Raw genomic sequence first — 15,268 nt, forward strand, 5'->3', positions numbered from 1 at the left:
GAAGCTTAGCGGTTTGTGCAGTTACTGTTTTAGAATAATATATTGGGAGTCCTTATTGCTCCGATTAAAGAAGCTTGTCGATTAGAAGCGATTAGTAAAGTTAACCAACTTCTTTCCTTGTCTGCTAATATAAAATAGTCAAGTAAGTAGCTTTTATTTCAATTTTCACCGTCGAACGAATGTCGAATAAATATTTTTTCTTTCAATCAATCAATATTTTTATTCCACAAAAACATAAACGAATAAAATAAGCACAATTTCTACCATGCTAGACCATAGGATGAAAGAAGTTGATGTATTGGAGCGCGGTGTGGGGACATATAAAAAAAAATAAGGAATATATCTTTCTTACTCTCTTTCTCCTTTCTTTGCCAGCATTACTCTGAAGGACTGGGTTTTAAAAAAAAAATATTAATGCGGACAGCTTAGGCGTGACGTAAAAGTCGAATCAAGTTACCCTAGCTAGTTAGTTAGTAGTTAGTTATAAGGGATACCCTCCATCATGATGAACTACTTACTCTAAATAAGCGATAATATCATCCGGCAACCTATCGTCTACAGTCACATCATTATTATTCAGATTAGGACTCTGATGCCAAGAATAGTTGAAAGTCGTCAGCTGGCAACCTATGTCGCTATCTACCTTGACACAAGCTTAAATCTGTATTACATAAAATACAAAGTTTCACGTTATGTAGATAGTACTCAGTCGTACCCATATTTTTAAAGTATTGATAACTTTCTAAAAAATGATTTTAATCCATATTTTTGTTGGGCGGAAAACATACCGCACCGTATTATACGAGTTAAACATATCCAATTCCCACGAATGTTCCCGGCAGTATAAAGGCGCAAAACTTATGTAAAAAGACCTCTATTACCTAACCTTTGGGCAGATAAGACTAGTGCACAAGAATCTTTTTCAAATTGTGACAAAGAAAATCAGCCAATGTCCTTGCTATTAAAGAGTTTTTACAACGGGAACATTTCATTTTCAGGTTGTCTGGAAGAGATCGCTCTTAGCGATAAGGCCGCCTTTGCCCACCTTAGAATAAGTTTACCCTCTAAATGTTTTGTGAATTTGTGTGCAATAAAGTGTTTTATTATTATTATTATTCCCTATGGGAACATTTCTCTGGGAGAAAATCGCTCATCAAGACACTAGGTATATTCAATAATATAACTTTCTGATATTATAGAAGCTACTCACTTGTTGTATACTTTACGATCTATTCTAATCAATTAACATCCACTGTTGAAGACATAACTCAATCTGGGAAATTGATTCCCTACTGCATCCACGATCATCACAGTACTAAATACTTGTTAACATGTAATAATTCACATCATAACATACATATTATGCATTAATAAAATATCTTACTGGACCACCCCACTGGATGTTACTTTACCAACTTACATTTGCGGCTGATGAACTCTATAACTAAGGCTTTTTCTGCAGTCCATACTACGTTGATGATTTTAAAAACAAGAGTAGAAAATCATATCCGAATAAACTTCACAAATCAACAAAATCACAACGTTGACACAATTGTTTGTTTTTTAAAATGTTTAAAAAATGTCCATTTTAAAAAAAGAATACCTGATAAATTAAATTTTAATAGCGTTTCTTTTGAAATTATAGGAACGGAACAAATGGGCTACTTGACAACTTAGTCAAATGAGATACTTTTTACGAAACGTCAAAACGAAAGTTTTCTTTGGAGATTGTATGGAAATACTGCCCTGTGACGTCAACAATAAAAGCGGTCAAACGTCGTACTCATTGTTACTTAATTCATAAATAAAATTCGAAAATAAGTCGAAAAGTAAAATAATGTTTTTTGATCACCTTAGACTGGCATCTTTTTCTAGATTAGCATTTTATAATTTATCTTTGACAGAGTCAAATACCCTATTATTGAAAGACTACTCAATTCAAAACTTGCAATGATCGATTTGTTGTTTTACAAACGTGTCATATACTTAATCAATATACATTGTTTTAATCAAGACGAAGTTTAAGAGAAGTTTTATTTTTTGTGTCTTAATCGATATTTTCTGTTCTATGTCCTTAACGAACCGCAAAAGTAAAGTTGTAGAAGCGCTACGTAGGAACAAGCACGGTGAGTTTCGAGTCTATAAATTGACCAGCTACAACTGAGATGGTCTGCCGGTCCGTCCATCATAACTCTGTAAGAGACACCCACTACAAAATAGACCCGTTCTAGATATCCTGGGAAAAGGCCTATGCGTCTAGTCTAGATACTTACTGTTACTGGCAATACAGGTATAAAATATTTTAACGTAAAATATTTTTGCATATATGGCAATTATGATCGAACTTGAATGGCCGCCGCCTCCCGCGTAAATGTGAATTGAAATATATTCTTCTTCTTCTTCTATCATGTGGATGGATTAGCAACCTCATCAACCGTCAGGGTTATTATTAAGCCGCCAACGATCGCTAACATGACTCATGTAAAGACTACGTACTTACACCAGTAAGTAGTAACCGGGACTTAACGTGCCTTCCGAAGCACGGATCATCTTACTTTTGGATAATCAGGTGATCAGCCTTGTAGTATCCTAACTAAACTGGGAATCACAAAATGATTTGTCCCCACCGGGATTCGAACCCGGGACTTCTAGATCGTGAGCACAATGCTCAACCACTGGACCACGGAGGGCGTTAATTAAATATATTTATTCGACTTTAGTGGTAAATACAGATCTAATTAAAGAATATATTGCATTGCACAATAAAATTCCTTAAGTCAACCATGTAGTGTACAAATATGGAATAATTATTGTTATAATTATACATACATACATACATACACAGCCTATATACGTCCCACTGCTGGGCACAGGCCTCCCCTCAATCAACCGGAGGGGGTATGGAACATACTCCACCACGCTGCTCCACTGCGGGTTGGTGGAGGTGTTTTTACGGCTAATAGCCGGGACCAACGGCTTAACGTGCCCTCCGAAACACGGAATCATCTTACTTTTTCGGACAATCCGGTGATTCAAGCCTGAAAAGTCCTTACCAAACAAAGGACAGTCTCACAAAGTGATTTCGACAATGTCCCCATCGGGAATCGAACCCGGACCTCCAGATCGTGAGCCTAATGCTCTAACCACTAGACCACGGAGGCTGTATAATTATATTATTATTTAAAATATAAATAAATAGTGATACAGAACAAACTGGTGTTTGCAGTTGGAGAAAGAAGAACCCTCGTCTTCAAACCACCATCAATATACAGTCCAGTAGAAGAAGCGAACTTTCTAGATAAGTACTTAGTTACAAGTTACCACCTTTGTTCAATAATCTGAACTGAGTCTTTATATTGACTCTATTTATATTACATTACGAATTTATATTGCATAAGTAGTCATCATTCCAAAATTCCCTTTTTTATATTTAAAAAAAGAATTGGTTTTCGTAATTATATCTGTCTTGGAATAGGCTAGTTTCCAACTAGTCAAATCAGTTACTTTTTACTAAACGTCAAAACACGAAATTACTATGGAATTTGTATGAAAACGCACACTGTGACGTCATAGAAAAACGTAATAAAATGTCGAACTTATTATTACATTTTTCTTGATTAAAATTCATAACTAAGTTAAATAAAATAAAGAAAATGCTTTTCGTTAGTTTCACATTTGTGTTTATTTAGTAATCAGAATTTCATAATTTATTTGAACCTGGTACAAGACCCAATTATCAACCTAGCTTTGACGTCATCACAATATATACGCCAAATTGATTTACGAATTGTAGCGTTGACAGCGACTCTCCGAACGGCGACCCGCGCTACGGCGAGTCCCTTTACGGCGAGTGGCCTTATTTTCCCTCTACGTCGAGCGAGTTTTGATGTTATGCTCACTTTTTGATATAGTACTGTCAGTATACAGTTGAATAACAACACCAAAACCAACGCCACCTAAAGACAATGGCAGCTTTTCCCTAGTATCACTATTAGAGTGCGTTATCACTAACATACCTGACTGTGTACCTAGTATGATACCTGGTAAGTACCTGGTATGTTGTAGTTGTATGTTGGTTCTAAATTTTCTAAAATAACAAAACACTTTCCTCCCACGGATCAATTATAAGGGTCAAAGGTGATGTATATAACAGCGCGGAACAATGTAAAGCCAATTAATTACGAGGGTGGCGACACGCGCAGGCGCAGATAAGCTGCCGATGTATTATTTTGCGACAATTAGCTACTTCAGACGCAAATGCGTGCGGTTTGATACGGTGACACATAGACTAGGAAGATTTAGACCTTTCGTTTATTTCCTACTTAATCTATATTAAGTAATCGATATTCACGTTCACGCACGCCTGAGCAGACTGTTACGAATCGTCATTTTTTGTAAATTGTCACCTAAAGAGTGTCAGTTGGAGAGTATTTTTCAAAATACCTCCATCTAGAGACCTAACCCCCTACGAACAAGAATACGTGGAAGGGAAAATAACACTTCCCTGTAACTTGCTTGCTTCTTAACCGCAATTTTCTGAATTAATTACAATTTTGTCGCTTCTATGCACTCTTATGACTACTCTGGATCCTGGTCCGCGGACCTTAAAAGGGCATCCAGTAGATTATGTTTGAAGCGTGAAATGCTGTTATAATTCGGTGCTATCGCCTGTCCCGACATAATGAACGGCAGCCAACGATATTTACAATGTAACCTTATAGACTAGATTCGCAACTTTCGCAACAATACCGAAATGCATTAGAATCCAGGACCGATAACGTGGATTCCAAAACGTAGCAAATACTATAAGTAGTACGAGTAGGTACATGCCAAATCTGATATCAATAGTGAGGAACCTCTACCGGTCCAACAATAACCCTGACATCAGGGTTGGTGTGGTCAACCTACACGACATTACAACTCTAAGATGTCAAAATCTAAAACCTTGTTGAAAAAAAATGTCGTAAAAATACCTCGGACTATTTTCACTTTGTAGAAATTGGAAGTTTTTAGATCGCTTATCCCATAAGTCCCAAAAGGATCCTGAGTTTGCGTCTCTAATATTGAAGCTCACTGAGATAGCGGGTGCGCAGGCGCTGCTCTGACTCACGACGACCATTGTTAATTGTTGGACCCGCGTTATCTTCGGTCTGGTCTGCCGTTTCGTATGGCCTGCCTTTTACGAAGCTCGATTAGTAACTATGGTTTTGGAAATAGGTGATTTGTGATTTTGACTTGGCGATTACGAAATAGGTTACTTTCCTATATATCGAAAGTATTCAGATATAACAATGAGTTCAGAAACTTAGGAATTTATTAGCTGGAATATTTTAACTGGTCGAATAACGTTCGCATTATAAAAAAATAAAAAACAGGCCTCTACCCTGAAGTTAGACTTTTGATAAATATCAGAGAAGATGAGTAAACCCCCAACACCTTCCATCAACTACGGTCTAGGACATAATCCTACAAAAAGTACTCTAAAATAACAACCTTCGAAACAATAAATTACAGAACTCCAATTATTTTCCCCAATCAACATACTCCAATAACGCAATTGCCAATTTGCAACGAATAATTGGACTTAAAAGAACATTCCCGTTAGTGCTCCATTGGTGTTGGAGTAGTACGTGTTTTAGTTCCGCAGTGGGCCAGGATGGGAGTAGTGGCGCTAGTGTGCTTGCTGGTCATCCTGACCAACCACGTCGGGTGGTCCGGGGGATACCTCGTTGGGGCTGGGTGTGAGTAACTTCTAGCATCCTGGTCTAGTTGAGTAGGTAATACACACAGCCAATCAGCTCGCTAGAGGAAACACTTAATATTCTCCGTAAACAAACTCTGCCAAATCCACGGTTTTGACCCACTTCGGGTCGCTTCATTTCTATATGGGTTTCTCTCACAAAAAAAAGTATTGGGGAACAAATTTTTACTGTCGTGAGCTGATTGGGAGCCCCGCATGCATAATATATACGCAGGAATTCTGCCGAATATGCTGTCACGAAATAAGGGGTCGATTAAACTTGACACTCTTCCGAAAGTAAAATATGATGGAAAAGCCAAACTCAACCACATCTTACCCCCAGTGAACGTCCGTTTCGCCCAGATGCTGTACACGGACAGCAAATACCAGGTGCTGCGAGAGGAGATGATCAAAGCCAACTCTAGGAATCTGGTATACCACTGCCGGGCTGACAAGAGTGACTGTGATGCAGCCCTCGCCAAAATGCGATATAAGGCCAGCAAGCATTTCTATGCCCTGGCCAAAGCTGTCGTGGATTATGTCAAGAATAAACGACAGGCGAGGCCTACTGGCTATGTTGGTAAGGGGAAAATTATTTTTTTTATTATTCAGCAATATTATTGAATATAGAAAAAGCCCCTGCCTGGAATGGGTCATATATTATGTTCACTTTAAGCTCCCTCAACCAAGTCTCTGCCGCATCCGCCACACTGTGCAGCTCGGCATAGCCTAGGAACTGGAGTAGAGTTACTCGTTAGTCGTTCACTATGTGTGATTCAGCATAAATAATGCATACATAAGATTACGCCTATTTCCTTTCGGGGTAGGCAGAAACTGCGATCTTGACGACACACGCCTTTCGATTCACACTCATCAAAGTCTTCATGCTTGCTCGCCGGTTTGAGTAGTCTTGTCTTCCCTTTCATTAAAATTGGTTCATATAGGCTTTCCTTTTCCGACTCTACCACTTACACCTGCAATACACACAAACAATAAAAAAGAAGTAAAAGACAAAACTTCCAAACCCCACTGAATGTCCGATGTATATACATATTTTTTTCCACGCATAGGTACTGCAACATTCTGCCAAGACAACATCTGTGTCCCCGACACGGACCCGCCGATCGTGTTCGGAGGTTGCTTTACGCTCGTCTCCTGCGGAGGTAACCAGACCTGGCACCTCGACGAAGTCAAGTACAAGAAGAAGGGCCGCTTCCTCAAATAGACATTCACTTAGTTATAACTTTGTTTTGGTATTTGCATTATACTACTCTGCATATTCTTAAAGATTTTTTTTTATTTTCCACTCCTCTTCTTCACTTCTCTAAACTGGGCGTCCTCCTGTTGTCATAAATGTTTATACCAGATGAGAGTCAATGCCATCTATGGCTACCTACAATAAATCATGTCAAAAAAAAACTCTGCTGGACTGTGAATAAAATATCAATACATGTGGTAAAAACCGACTAAGGATTATGTCCTCCATGATATGATGGACTTTCTCCTTACATACTATAAACTCACGCATATTTTCCACCGAGACTATGAAATTCCATTTGCTTCGATCTTGACACACTTCTCTTCCTTCCTCCACATTCATCAACTATGGACTATAGAGAGTGGCTGTCCGCGGTGGTCCTAATGGTGGTGCCCGTAGGCATAAGTTAATTCTATTTGTCAGGGACGTTTCAATAGGGTGCCCCCGTCGTATTATCTTGTGTCTTTTTGTTGTAAGTATCGAAGTTTGTATCGTGGCGTCTTTAAGAAAAATAAAGCATTTTTCTACCGTTCCTTCTTTCTTTTGCAAGTAGTGTGTAGGGAGGTTCCTTTTTTGACTTTTTTTTCTTGGAACATGATAATTTTGGTTAAGTATTTACATAACTGTCTGATTAAGTAATTGCGGCACACGTAACATACTCACCCAAAGAAACAATTTAGCGAATAAGGCCGACCTCACAATCACAAGTTCACGTAAATAAAAAACAAACAGAAATAGGAGCACCTGTGCTATTGTCCGATACAATCACCATTTCATTGTTACCACCATCGAGATAGACCCAATAAATACAAAAATGAAATCTAAAAGAACAAAAACTTGGTCAGTACGAGTCGTGAGCTTTATACAGGTTCCGTATATACATAGCACATCTTTTTAAATATATAAAAGGAGAAACTGACTGACATATCAACGCACAGCCTAAACGGCTAGACGTAGGCACTTGAAATTTGGAAGGGACGTAGCTTAGGTACCGTAGAGGTGCACTAAGAAAGGAATTCCCGGAATTCCCACGGGAACGGGAATTAGCGGGAAAATCCTTTTGTATGAAAAATCTAAACCGCTTAAGTTAGACGCTTGAAATTTGGCATGCAGGTACTTTAGTTAACTTAAAGCTTAGTTGCAACAGGATATTGCAAAATTCCCACGGAAACAGGAGTTAGCAAAAAAAAATTGTATGAAAAAATCGAAACCGCCTAAGATAGATGTTTTCAATATAGCATGCATGCATTCTTTAGTAAGTATATATAAAGTTTAGTTATGGCTGTATTTTGAAAAATGGGAGTTAGCGGGAAGAAAAATTTGTATGAAAAAATCTAAACTGCATAAGTTAGATGCTTGAAATTTGATATGCACTCCCACACACACAAAGATCTCTCTTTTATAACACGCCACGCGGACGAAGTTGCGGAAAAAAGCTAGTACTTATAAATATAACACACGCTCGTGATCCCCCACATTAAGTATTTTTTAGTGACGTACTTATTGTACCTAGGTTTGCCTCAGATGGCGTTACCTACTTGGCCGGACAGACAGGTAGCGCTAAGAGCTCTTACCCGATATAAAAAATGAAGATAACAGGTCTGAGGGCGCCTAAATGATTACAAACCTTGGCTCAAAGCGTCGTATGAGAAGATTATATTTAATAAAATTAATGAACTTCAGAAGGCGATAGCGACAAGCGCTGAATGAGAAAATCGTCTACCTAACTGGGTGCGTGCACAGCTATACGTAATTAAAAAAAAAAAACAATTTATTTTGATACAAAGACCGACGATAATATACGACGAAGCGCAAGGTGAAGTAATCAGTTCATTTTTATGTAAGTACCTATTGGCTCACTATGTCGTAGTAGACACGTTATTATAATATTATAGTTGAAATAGCATACATTTTACGCTAAACAAGAAATATTTAAAATTTAAATAATTATAAATTTTATAAATAGGTTCGCACCATTACATCGCGGAACTCCAAACACGAATTTCCAAGGATTTATAAAAGCATACTGCAACAGGTGGTATGTCAATGTTATACAGGCTTAATGCGATACATACGTAATAGTAAAGTGTACATTTCTACCTCAATGTGAGGCCATGGAGTTCGTGGTGCTAGTCTTATGCCTCGCCATACAAACATGCTCGAGCATGCCCGAAATCAGAACCGGCGATGCTGCCAACAAGTAAGTACGAATATCACTTCCAATATGTCCGGCCAAGTGCATACCATTGAAGGCAAATCTTCTTTAAGGCACGTCAAAAAATAGAGAATCTATTTCAAAAAAAAGCAAATGACAAAGTAGAACGAATGAAAACCCTCAGCGATTCCCATGCCTCCAAAAACACTCTCTCTCTCTCTCTCTCTCTATTTAAGAGCTGCGCTCTTGTCGGTGGAGTAACCGCCATTTCTCTCTTCTTCCCGCCAAAACCTTCACCTCCCGATACGACACGACCTGCACCTTCTCTTTTAAAAACACTATGATCGGGCAAATAACTTTTTTTTTTTTCTACTTAACCACATCATTCAAAGTTGAAAACACACTTTATAACCACTTAGAAGAGAGCCAAAACAGTTAATGCTTAGAATCATAATATTATTATATTGTTTTCCACATGGTAAAAAGTTGGTAACATAAGGTAAGTAGCACCTAATATGGAACCGGAGGAGGTGAATAGCACAGCAATTACAGCACTGATATATTCTTGCTCTCAACAGACTAACGAAGATAAAGCCGGTCGGCGCAGCTGTAGCCAAGAACTTCATTCCTCTGACAGAGCTGCCTCCTCCTCGCCTGCCATCAGTTCACTTCCACGACGGCAGGAGGCATCTGGACAATGACTGCGGGAAGCCCGCGCCGAACAGAGAGGTCGTCGAAGGAGGCAACGTCGAAATCTTTGGGGACTACTATGAAGAGAAGTTTGCGAAGACCGTTGCCACTATTATCTTTCCAGATCATATTGATCGTAAGTAAAGTTCTCCACTTTCTCCACAACATCGACAAATATCAGTTGTTGACGTGTGCTCATAAATTCGAACATTACTTATAAAATATTCCCACGCCAAAATTCGCCCTCAGGCTTAAGGTTCCTGCACAGAGAATCGTTACCGTACATCGTGCTTAATTCTTAAATAACAATACTCGTACAATAAAGCTGCACGAAAGACAGTTCGAATAGAAAGTTAGAAGAAAAGTTCGAAATTCACCCTCAGGGAAGCTGCAACGTGTCAAAAGTATGGTTTGTGCCAGCTTAGATCGGGTGGGTAGGCTGTGTCTAGCAGTGGGAGTTGATAGTACATGTTCTAGGAGTCTCAAATTTTGAGCGGGGGCGTAGATGCTCACTAAGACGGGATTTGGCGAAATTCCACCCCTAAGCGGCTAAAAAGAAGTTGAAAGTTTGTATGAAAGTATATAATTTTTTAAATGAAAATGAAAGCGGAAGAAGTCGTGAGAGGACAGTTAGTATAAAATATACACGTAGGTACTTACTTACTTTTCAGACAGACACTTCGAGGTGACGTCACCGGTCCCATATCTGACTGTGGGTCCTATTGAAGCCATCGGCTACCACCCCAGCACAATCAAGAGCGAACATCTTAGCGAGTGCGAGAAGATTTACCAGGTAATAGTCTATTTATAATAAACTTAATTAATAACAAGGGATGGTAAACATATTACTTGATAACGGCTAGATAACCCTGGGTCCCTAATTTTTTTTTTTAATGTTCGCTAAAAAAAAGAAAAACTCGAAATATTACGCAGAAAGATGAAAAAACCGGGAAAACAAAAAAGGTGATTTCTTTTTGGATTTTTGTGCCGATGAGTAAGCAACCGAGCGCGTTCTGTATTTTTTACCTTACTCCTTGTCGAGCAGAAACGGATGATAAGTATTCTGTGACTAGCCAACTTATTAGCCAATTTGTCGCACCACGCAAATCTTCCAATAGCAATAGCAATGTCCTATTTAAAGCTAGTGACGACGATAGATTGTTCTCCTACTCATCCCCTTCTCTGTCACCAGGACCACATAGCGGACCAGTACTCCGACGAAACCAAGGACTTATCGGAGGAATCCCTGGAAATGGCCCGGATGCCACTCTTCCCGCCCGAAGGCACCCAGCCTCCAATCGACATGGAGCAAGAAGCAAATATGTACGAAGACATGAGTATATAATATTAGACGCTAGTACTTTTGTAGTTTTGTACTCTTTAATAAATTTTGTTATTAATTACCTAATACGTATTTTATTTTACACATAAGACCACGTCTATCGAGGGTAGACCATAGACCACGAAATTCAAAATCAAATCAAGGTGGGCAGCAATTATTGAGCACCATATGAACTTAAATTCCACGAATGCAAGTGTCCGGTGATTCTGACGGACACAAATACACTTTATTTTATTACAAAACTTAATTTTAACAATCAGATATAACCCAAGAATACAGTACAAGTGGTATGTCCCCACCGGGATTCGAACCCGGGACCACCGGATCCTGAGCCCAGCGCTCAACCACTGGACCACGGAGGTCGTCGGATTTTTAAGGGTTTTAACCCATGAACTGGCCTTAAAGATTTTGTGTGGTAAGTTAAGTACATTAAATTTTATAACCATTTAAACAGCCTACATAATTATGTTCCATTGCTGGGCACAGGCCTTCCCTCAATCAACCGGAGGGAGTAGGAAGCATACTCTATCACGCGGCTCGAAATAAATATAACAGACAATATTTAAATTAATCCAAAGTTTATTTTAATACAACAACAATACGGCAGTAAACTAAACTAATTACATAAACTATTTCTAAAATCTGTCCACACCCGTATTCACAAAACATTTCAAGATATTTTAGTGGAGGATTGAAACTCAAAAGTATAAAGTTACTTAATTAGATTCTTAATGTGAAAAATATTGAAGCATTCCTGAAAATTTCTTCGAAGCTGTAAACTACAGCGACTGACCAAATTGCAATTGTATTTAGATCTGTATCGGAGTTTATACATATGTGAGATTTAAATTTTAAACTGTCAAATTTTGTAAAAAATATGCCACATTGTGAAATATTTCGTAACATTTCTTAGTAAGTATACAATGCGCGGAGTTGACAGCTTTACTTAGATATTCTAACTATACACTATACTGGTCCGGCCTGTAGGTTGTATTTATTTGGTACTTTCACATCCTTGTCCTTATCATCGAAGGTTTCTTCTGTGTCGTCGTCGTCAAAGTCATCCATGTCAAGAGGGTTCCTGATAAAATTGTTAGGAAAGTTAATATATAGAGTGTTAGTGAAATCGTAACGAATATTGAGGGGAGTGATTGAGACCATGATTTTGAGAAAATCAAGTGGAATTTTCCATCGCAAAGTTACGTTTTTTTGGTGTTTGTTTCAAATATCGTCAATTCTATATTTTTGCGATGCAAAATACCACTTCATACTAATTCAGAATAATTAGCTGAATCATCCCCCCAGTATTCGTTACAATGTCACTTACACCCCGTATAAGTATGTACACGACAAGATACATGAATACTGAGGGGGATACAGACCATGATTTTCAGTTGATATCAAGTAGAATTTCCTGTCGGAAAATTCATGAAAATTTTGTTTTTTTTTTGTTTAAATTAGTTATTTTCAATTCCATACTTTTGCGACAGAAACTTCCATCAGAAACATGTTCTGAATCATCCCTCAAAGTTTTCGTTACGATATCACTAAAACACTGCATTTGTTAGTAGTAGGAGTCACACACTGCGAAGAATATTTTCTATATCATGAGCGTATCGCTCGTAATTGATTTTTTATCGATTTTAGAATCGACCCTATAATGGTCGCTACTATTGTTTGGGCTCTATTAAGTATTGTAACATAAATAGTATCACGCCTGTGCCCCCAAAGGGGTAGATAAACATGTATACCCACTCCTCGTCAGCTATGTTTTTGAACATTGTCCTACTAGAATTTTACAATCTATAAAATTATAAAACGTCTAAAATGTTGTACCAAATGAGAGCCCTCAGCGGTCTCCATTTGTCCAGCCAAGTAATTAATCCCAAAATTATATGCGCCAAATCCACAATAAGTCACGTTAAAAAAAATAACTTACTTATTCCAATCTATCTTGTGTCGCTTCCTGAAATTATAAAAAAATAAATGTTACAACAACGTTTACAATTGCCCGAATGGCTTGCCCAACCAAATATCTCGACTTCTAGAGATCCAGCAAAATGGCGGAAAGATTGCAAACCCACACCACTTCTCCGTGTCCACTGACTTTCGTACCCCAGGTTTTCCCATCAAGAAGGGATTCCTGCTGTAAACTGATTTTTAACAAGCCACTGTTTTATGTAATACTTTGTAACTTTATTTTGTGTGTGGTTTAATGTGAAATTTTATTACATACATATAACATCACGCCTAAGTGTATTTCCCGTTGGGGTAGGCAGAGAGTTCCACTTACTACGTTCGTGACTCACGACTTTCGCTTCTTCCACTCTCATCAAAGACTTCATGCGTGCACGCCGGTTTAGAGTACTCTAGACCTGATCCGCCTTTAAAACATCCTGGAGCTGATCGGATATATACGCCTAAGACTAAAATTTATTATTAAGTACTATTTGCCTTTGGTCTTGGTTCCATACAAGACCAATAACTCAGCCCCAGGGGGGACACAGTCATCTTCTCTGCCCTCCACTGGGATAATTCCTGTTCGGCGCGTCCTTGCCGCGGGGGTGGGCGCCTCTTACTTCAGTAGGCCGAAGTGAGATGGTGGCTGAGTTCGAATAGGGACCCAGACCTACGGGGTATAACGTAGAACCCTTGCCCAGGGATACGGGTGAAGACCTCAACGATTGCAGAGGCGAAAATGGGAGCCATCGGTACGGCAATGCAGGACGGAAGGGGCAAGTCATAGGGACTGTAACCTGGAACCTGACAGAGGGCAGCAGTAACTGTTAGCACTATTCAGAAGCGAAAGACAGGAGTTCTAGTATGGCTTTGTAATAGACTACTCTGGGCGCCATCCCACTTGCGTCAGACAGAGTAGGTACTGCGGGGCGGAAGGCGAGAGGGAAACCGCTGCCCTATTTTCCCCAAAAAAAGTAGCATGGTAAATGCTGCACCGACAAGAACGTGGCTCTTAAATTGATGATGATGACTATTATTTATTATTATACCTGTTAGTGGCGATGTAATCCTGATCCATATACTCCTCGGATACCTCGACCGAGAGTGGCTGTCCGCGGTGGTCCTGCAGGATGCCGAAGTAACGTGGTGCTCGCGTCACGGAGAATAATAGATCTAAAATATTACAGGTTATTTTTAGCAAGGTTAAAACCATGGCAAGATTTATAAGCTTTCGCAAGTTACAGCGCGCGACGCTCCGCGACGCAACATTAGACCTTGTTCAGAAGGCGCGATTTACTCGCGTTTTCATACCACAGATTAGTTTGATTACTTTATAGATTCCTGCACGCTTGGAGATGTGCGTCTGTATCCGTACGGTGTTAAGTACTCTGTGGTATCACAACGCGCGTAAAACGCCTCATCTGGACAGGCTCTTAGGTCGGACTTCTGAGGGTCGAATCTCGCGTTAATACTTTTAACACCGCAATTCTACGGGGAAAACCACTTCGTTTTAGCACTAGGGCCGATTAATTATTTCAATTATAATCCTGAATCCACTCAGATAACTCCTTAAAGTTTGTGGCGGGCTCCCCATTATGTTAAAAAAATGTTACGCCGGCACCTATCGGACTTTGTCACTATTTATTTTGTCATTATTATATTTTAATGTGTACAATGAAGAGTTTAAACAAATCGGAAGCAAAGTATAATGCTATAAATTTTTTGTTATTATTATTATCATTATCTATAGCTTTGACATCTCCTACCCGAGTGATTTAATAAAAATATAAACTGGTATAATTACACCACTTACTGTCTTCTATACCATGTAGGCCTTTAAACGTTAAACATAAAACTATTAAAACTACATGTAACTTTAACTTTGTTTCACACATTTTCAGTCCTTGATTTTCTACCTAATGAACAATTTAATATACTATACTTATATTCGCTTAAACGAATAACTTTATTCGCCTTTCAAATATCGAATCATTACTGGAAATTCTTAAAAAATTACGTCCCTATACACTTTGTCCCTGCGTTCACTTGTAAAAGTACTTTTTTAGAAAAGTCGCCAGCCGATTACAAACCCAGAAGGTTTGGTAAATATTTTTTTGTTTGTAC

At 38.8% G+C, this 15,268-nt stretch overlaps 3 protein-coding genes and 1 non-coding gene across 4 annotated transcripts; 2 read left to right on the plus strand and 2 right to left on the minus strand.

Moving 5' to 3' along the window:
- The first annotated feature begins 5,656 nt into the window (after positions 1-5,656).
- Positions 5,657-6,965, plus strand: LOC126369124 (uncharacterized). The gene is made up of 3 exons (XM_050013416.1): positions 5,657-5,741; positions 6,084-6,320; positions 6,811-6,965. The coding sequence occupies exons 1-3, from the start codon at positions 5,657-5,659 to the stop codon at positions 6,963-6,965; spliced, it is 477 nt and encodes a 158-aa protein (XP_049869373.1).
- Positions 6,966-9,112: 2,147 nt separating this feature from the next.
- LOC126369125 (uncharacterized) lies at positions 9,113-11,188 on the plus strand. Its single transcript, XM_050013417.1, has 4 exons — positions 9,113-9,198; positions 9,732-9,983; positions 10,519-10,636; positions 11,036-11,188. The coding sequence occupies exons 1-4, from the start codon at positions 9,113-9,115 to the stop codon at positions 11,186-11,188; spliced, it is 609 nt and encodes a 202-aa protein (XP_049869374.1).
- A 287-nt stretch (positions 11,189-11,475) lies between these two features.
- On the minus strand, positions 11,476-11,547 carry Trnal-cag (transfer RNA leucine (anticodon CAG)). The gene has a single exon. It is a non-coding gene; the product is annotated as a tRNA-Leu (tRNA).
- A 569-nt stretch (positions 11,548-12,116) lies between these two features.
- Positions 12,117-15,039, minus strand: LOC126368761 (uncharacterized). Its single transcript, XM_050012910.1, has 4 exons — positions 14,958-15,039; positions 14,194-14,317; positions 13,125-13,151; positions 12,117-12,266 (listed from the first exon to the last, which is right to left on the minus strand). Exons 1-4 carry the CDS (start codon positions 15,037-15,039, stop codon positions 12,152-12,154), a joined length of 348 nt encoding a protein of 115 aa, XP_049868867.1. The 3' UTR covers positions 12,117-12,151.
- Positions 15,040-15,268: the final 229 nt, after the last annotated feature.

Source organism: Pectinophora gossypiella, chromosome 8 (genome assembly GCF_024362695.1).
Source record: "Pectinophora gossypiella chromosome 8, ilPecGoss1.1, whole genome shotgun sequence".
In the NCBI taxonomy this organism is placed as follows: domain Eukaryota; kingdom Metazoa; phylum Arthropoda; class Insecta; order Lepidoptera; family Gelechiidae; genus Pectinophora; species Pectinophora gossypiella.

Bases quoted from the DNA above. Each gene is read 5' to 3' on its own strand.
- LOC126369125 (XM_050013417.1), top strand. From the start codon at position 9,113: ATGGAGTTCGTGGTGCTAGTCTTATGCCTCGCCATACAAACATGCTCG. The intron at 9,199-9,731 runs GTAAGTACGAAT...TGCTCTCAACAG, and splicing joins ACCGGCGATGCTGCCAACAA to ACTAACGAAGATAAAGCCGG. The intron at 10,637-11,035 runs GTAATAGTCTAT...CTCTGTCACCAG, and splicing joins AGTGCGAGAAGATTTACCAG to GACCACATAGCGGACCAGTA.
- LOC126368761 (XM_050012910.1), bottom strand. From the start codon at position 15,039: ATGTGTGAAACAAAGTTAAAGTTACATGTAGTTTTAATAGTTTTATGT. The intron at 14,318-14,957 runs GTAAGTGGTGTA...GTAATATTTTAG, and splicing joins CCTACATGGTATAGAAGACA to ATCTATTATTCTCCGTGACG. The intron at 12,267-13,124 runs GTAAGTTATTTT...CAATTTTATCAG, and splicing joins CACAAGATAGATTGGAATAA to GAACCCTCTTGACATGGATG.
- LOC126369124 (XM_050013416.1), top strand. From the start codon at position 5,657: ATGGGAGTAGTGGCGCTAGTGTGCTTGCTGGTCATCCTGACCAACCAC. The intron at 5,742-6,083 runs GTGAGTAACTTC...TCTTACCCCCAG, and splicing joins ATACCTCGTTGGGGCTGGGT to TGAACGTCCGTTTCGCCCAG. The intron at 6,321-6,810 runs GTAAGGGGAAAA...TTCCACGCATAG, and splicing joins GAGGCCTACTGGCTATGTTG to GTACTGCAACATTCTGCCAA.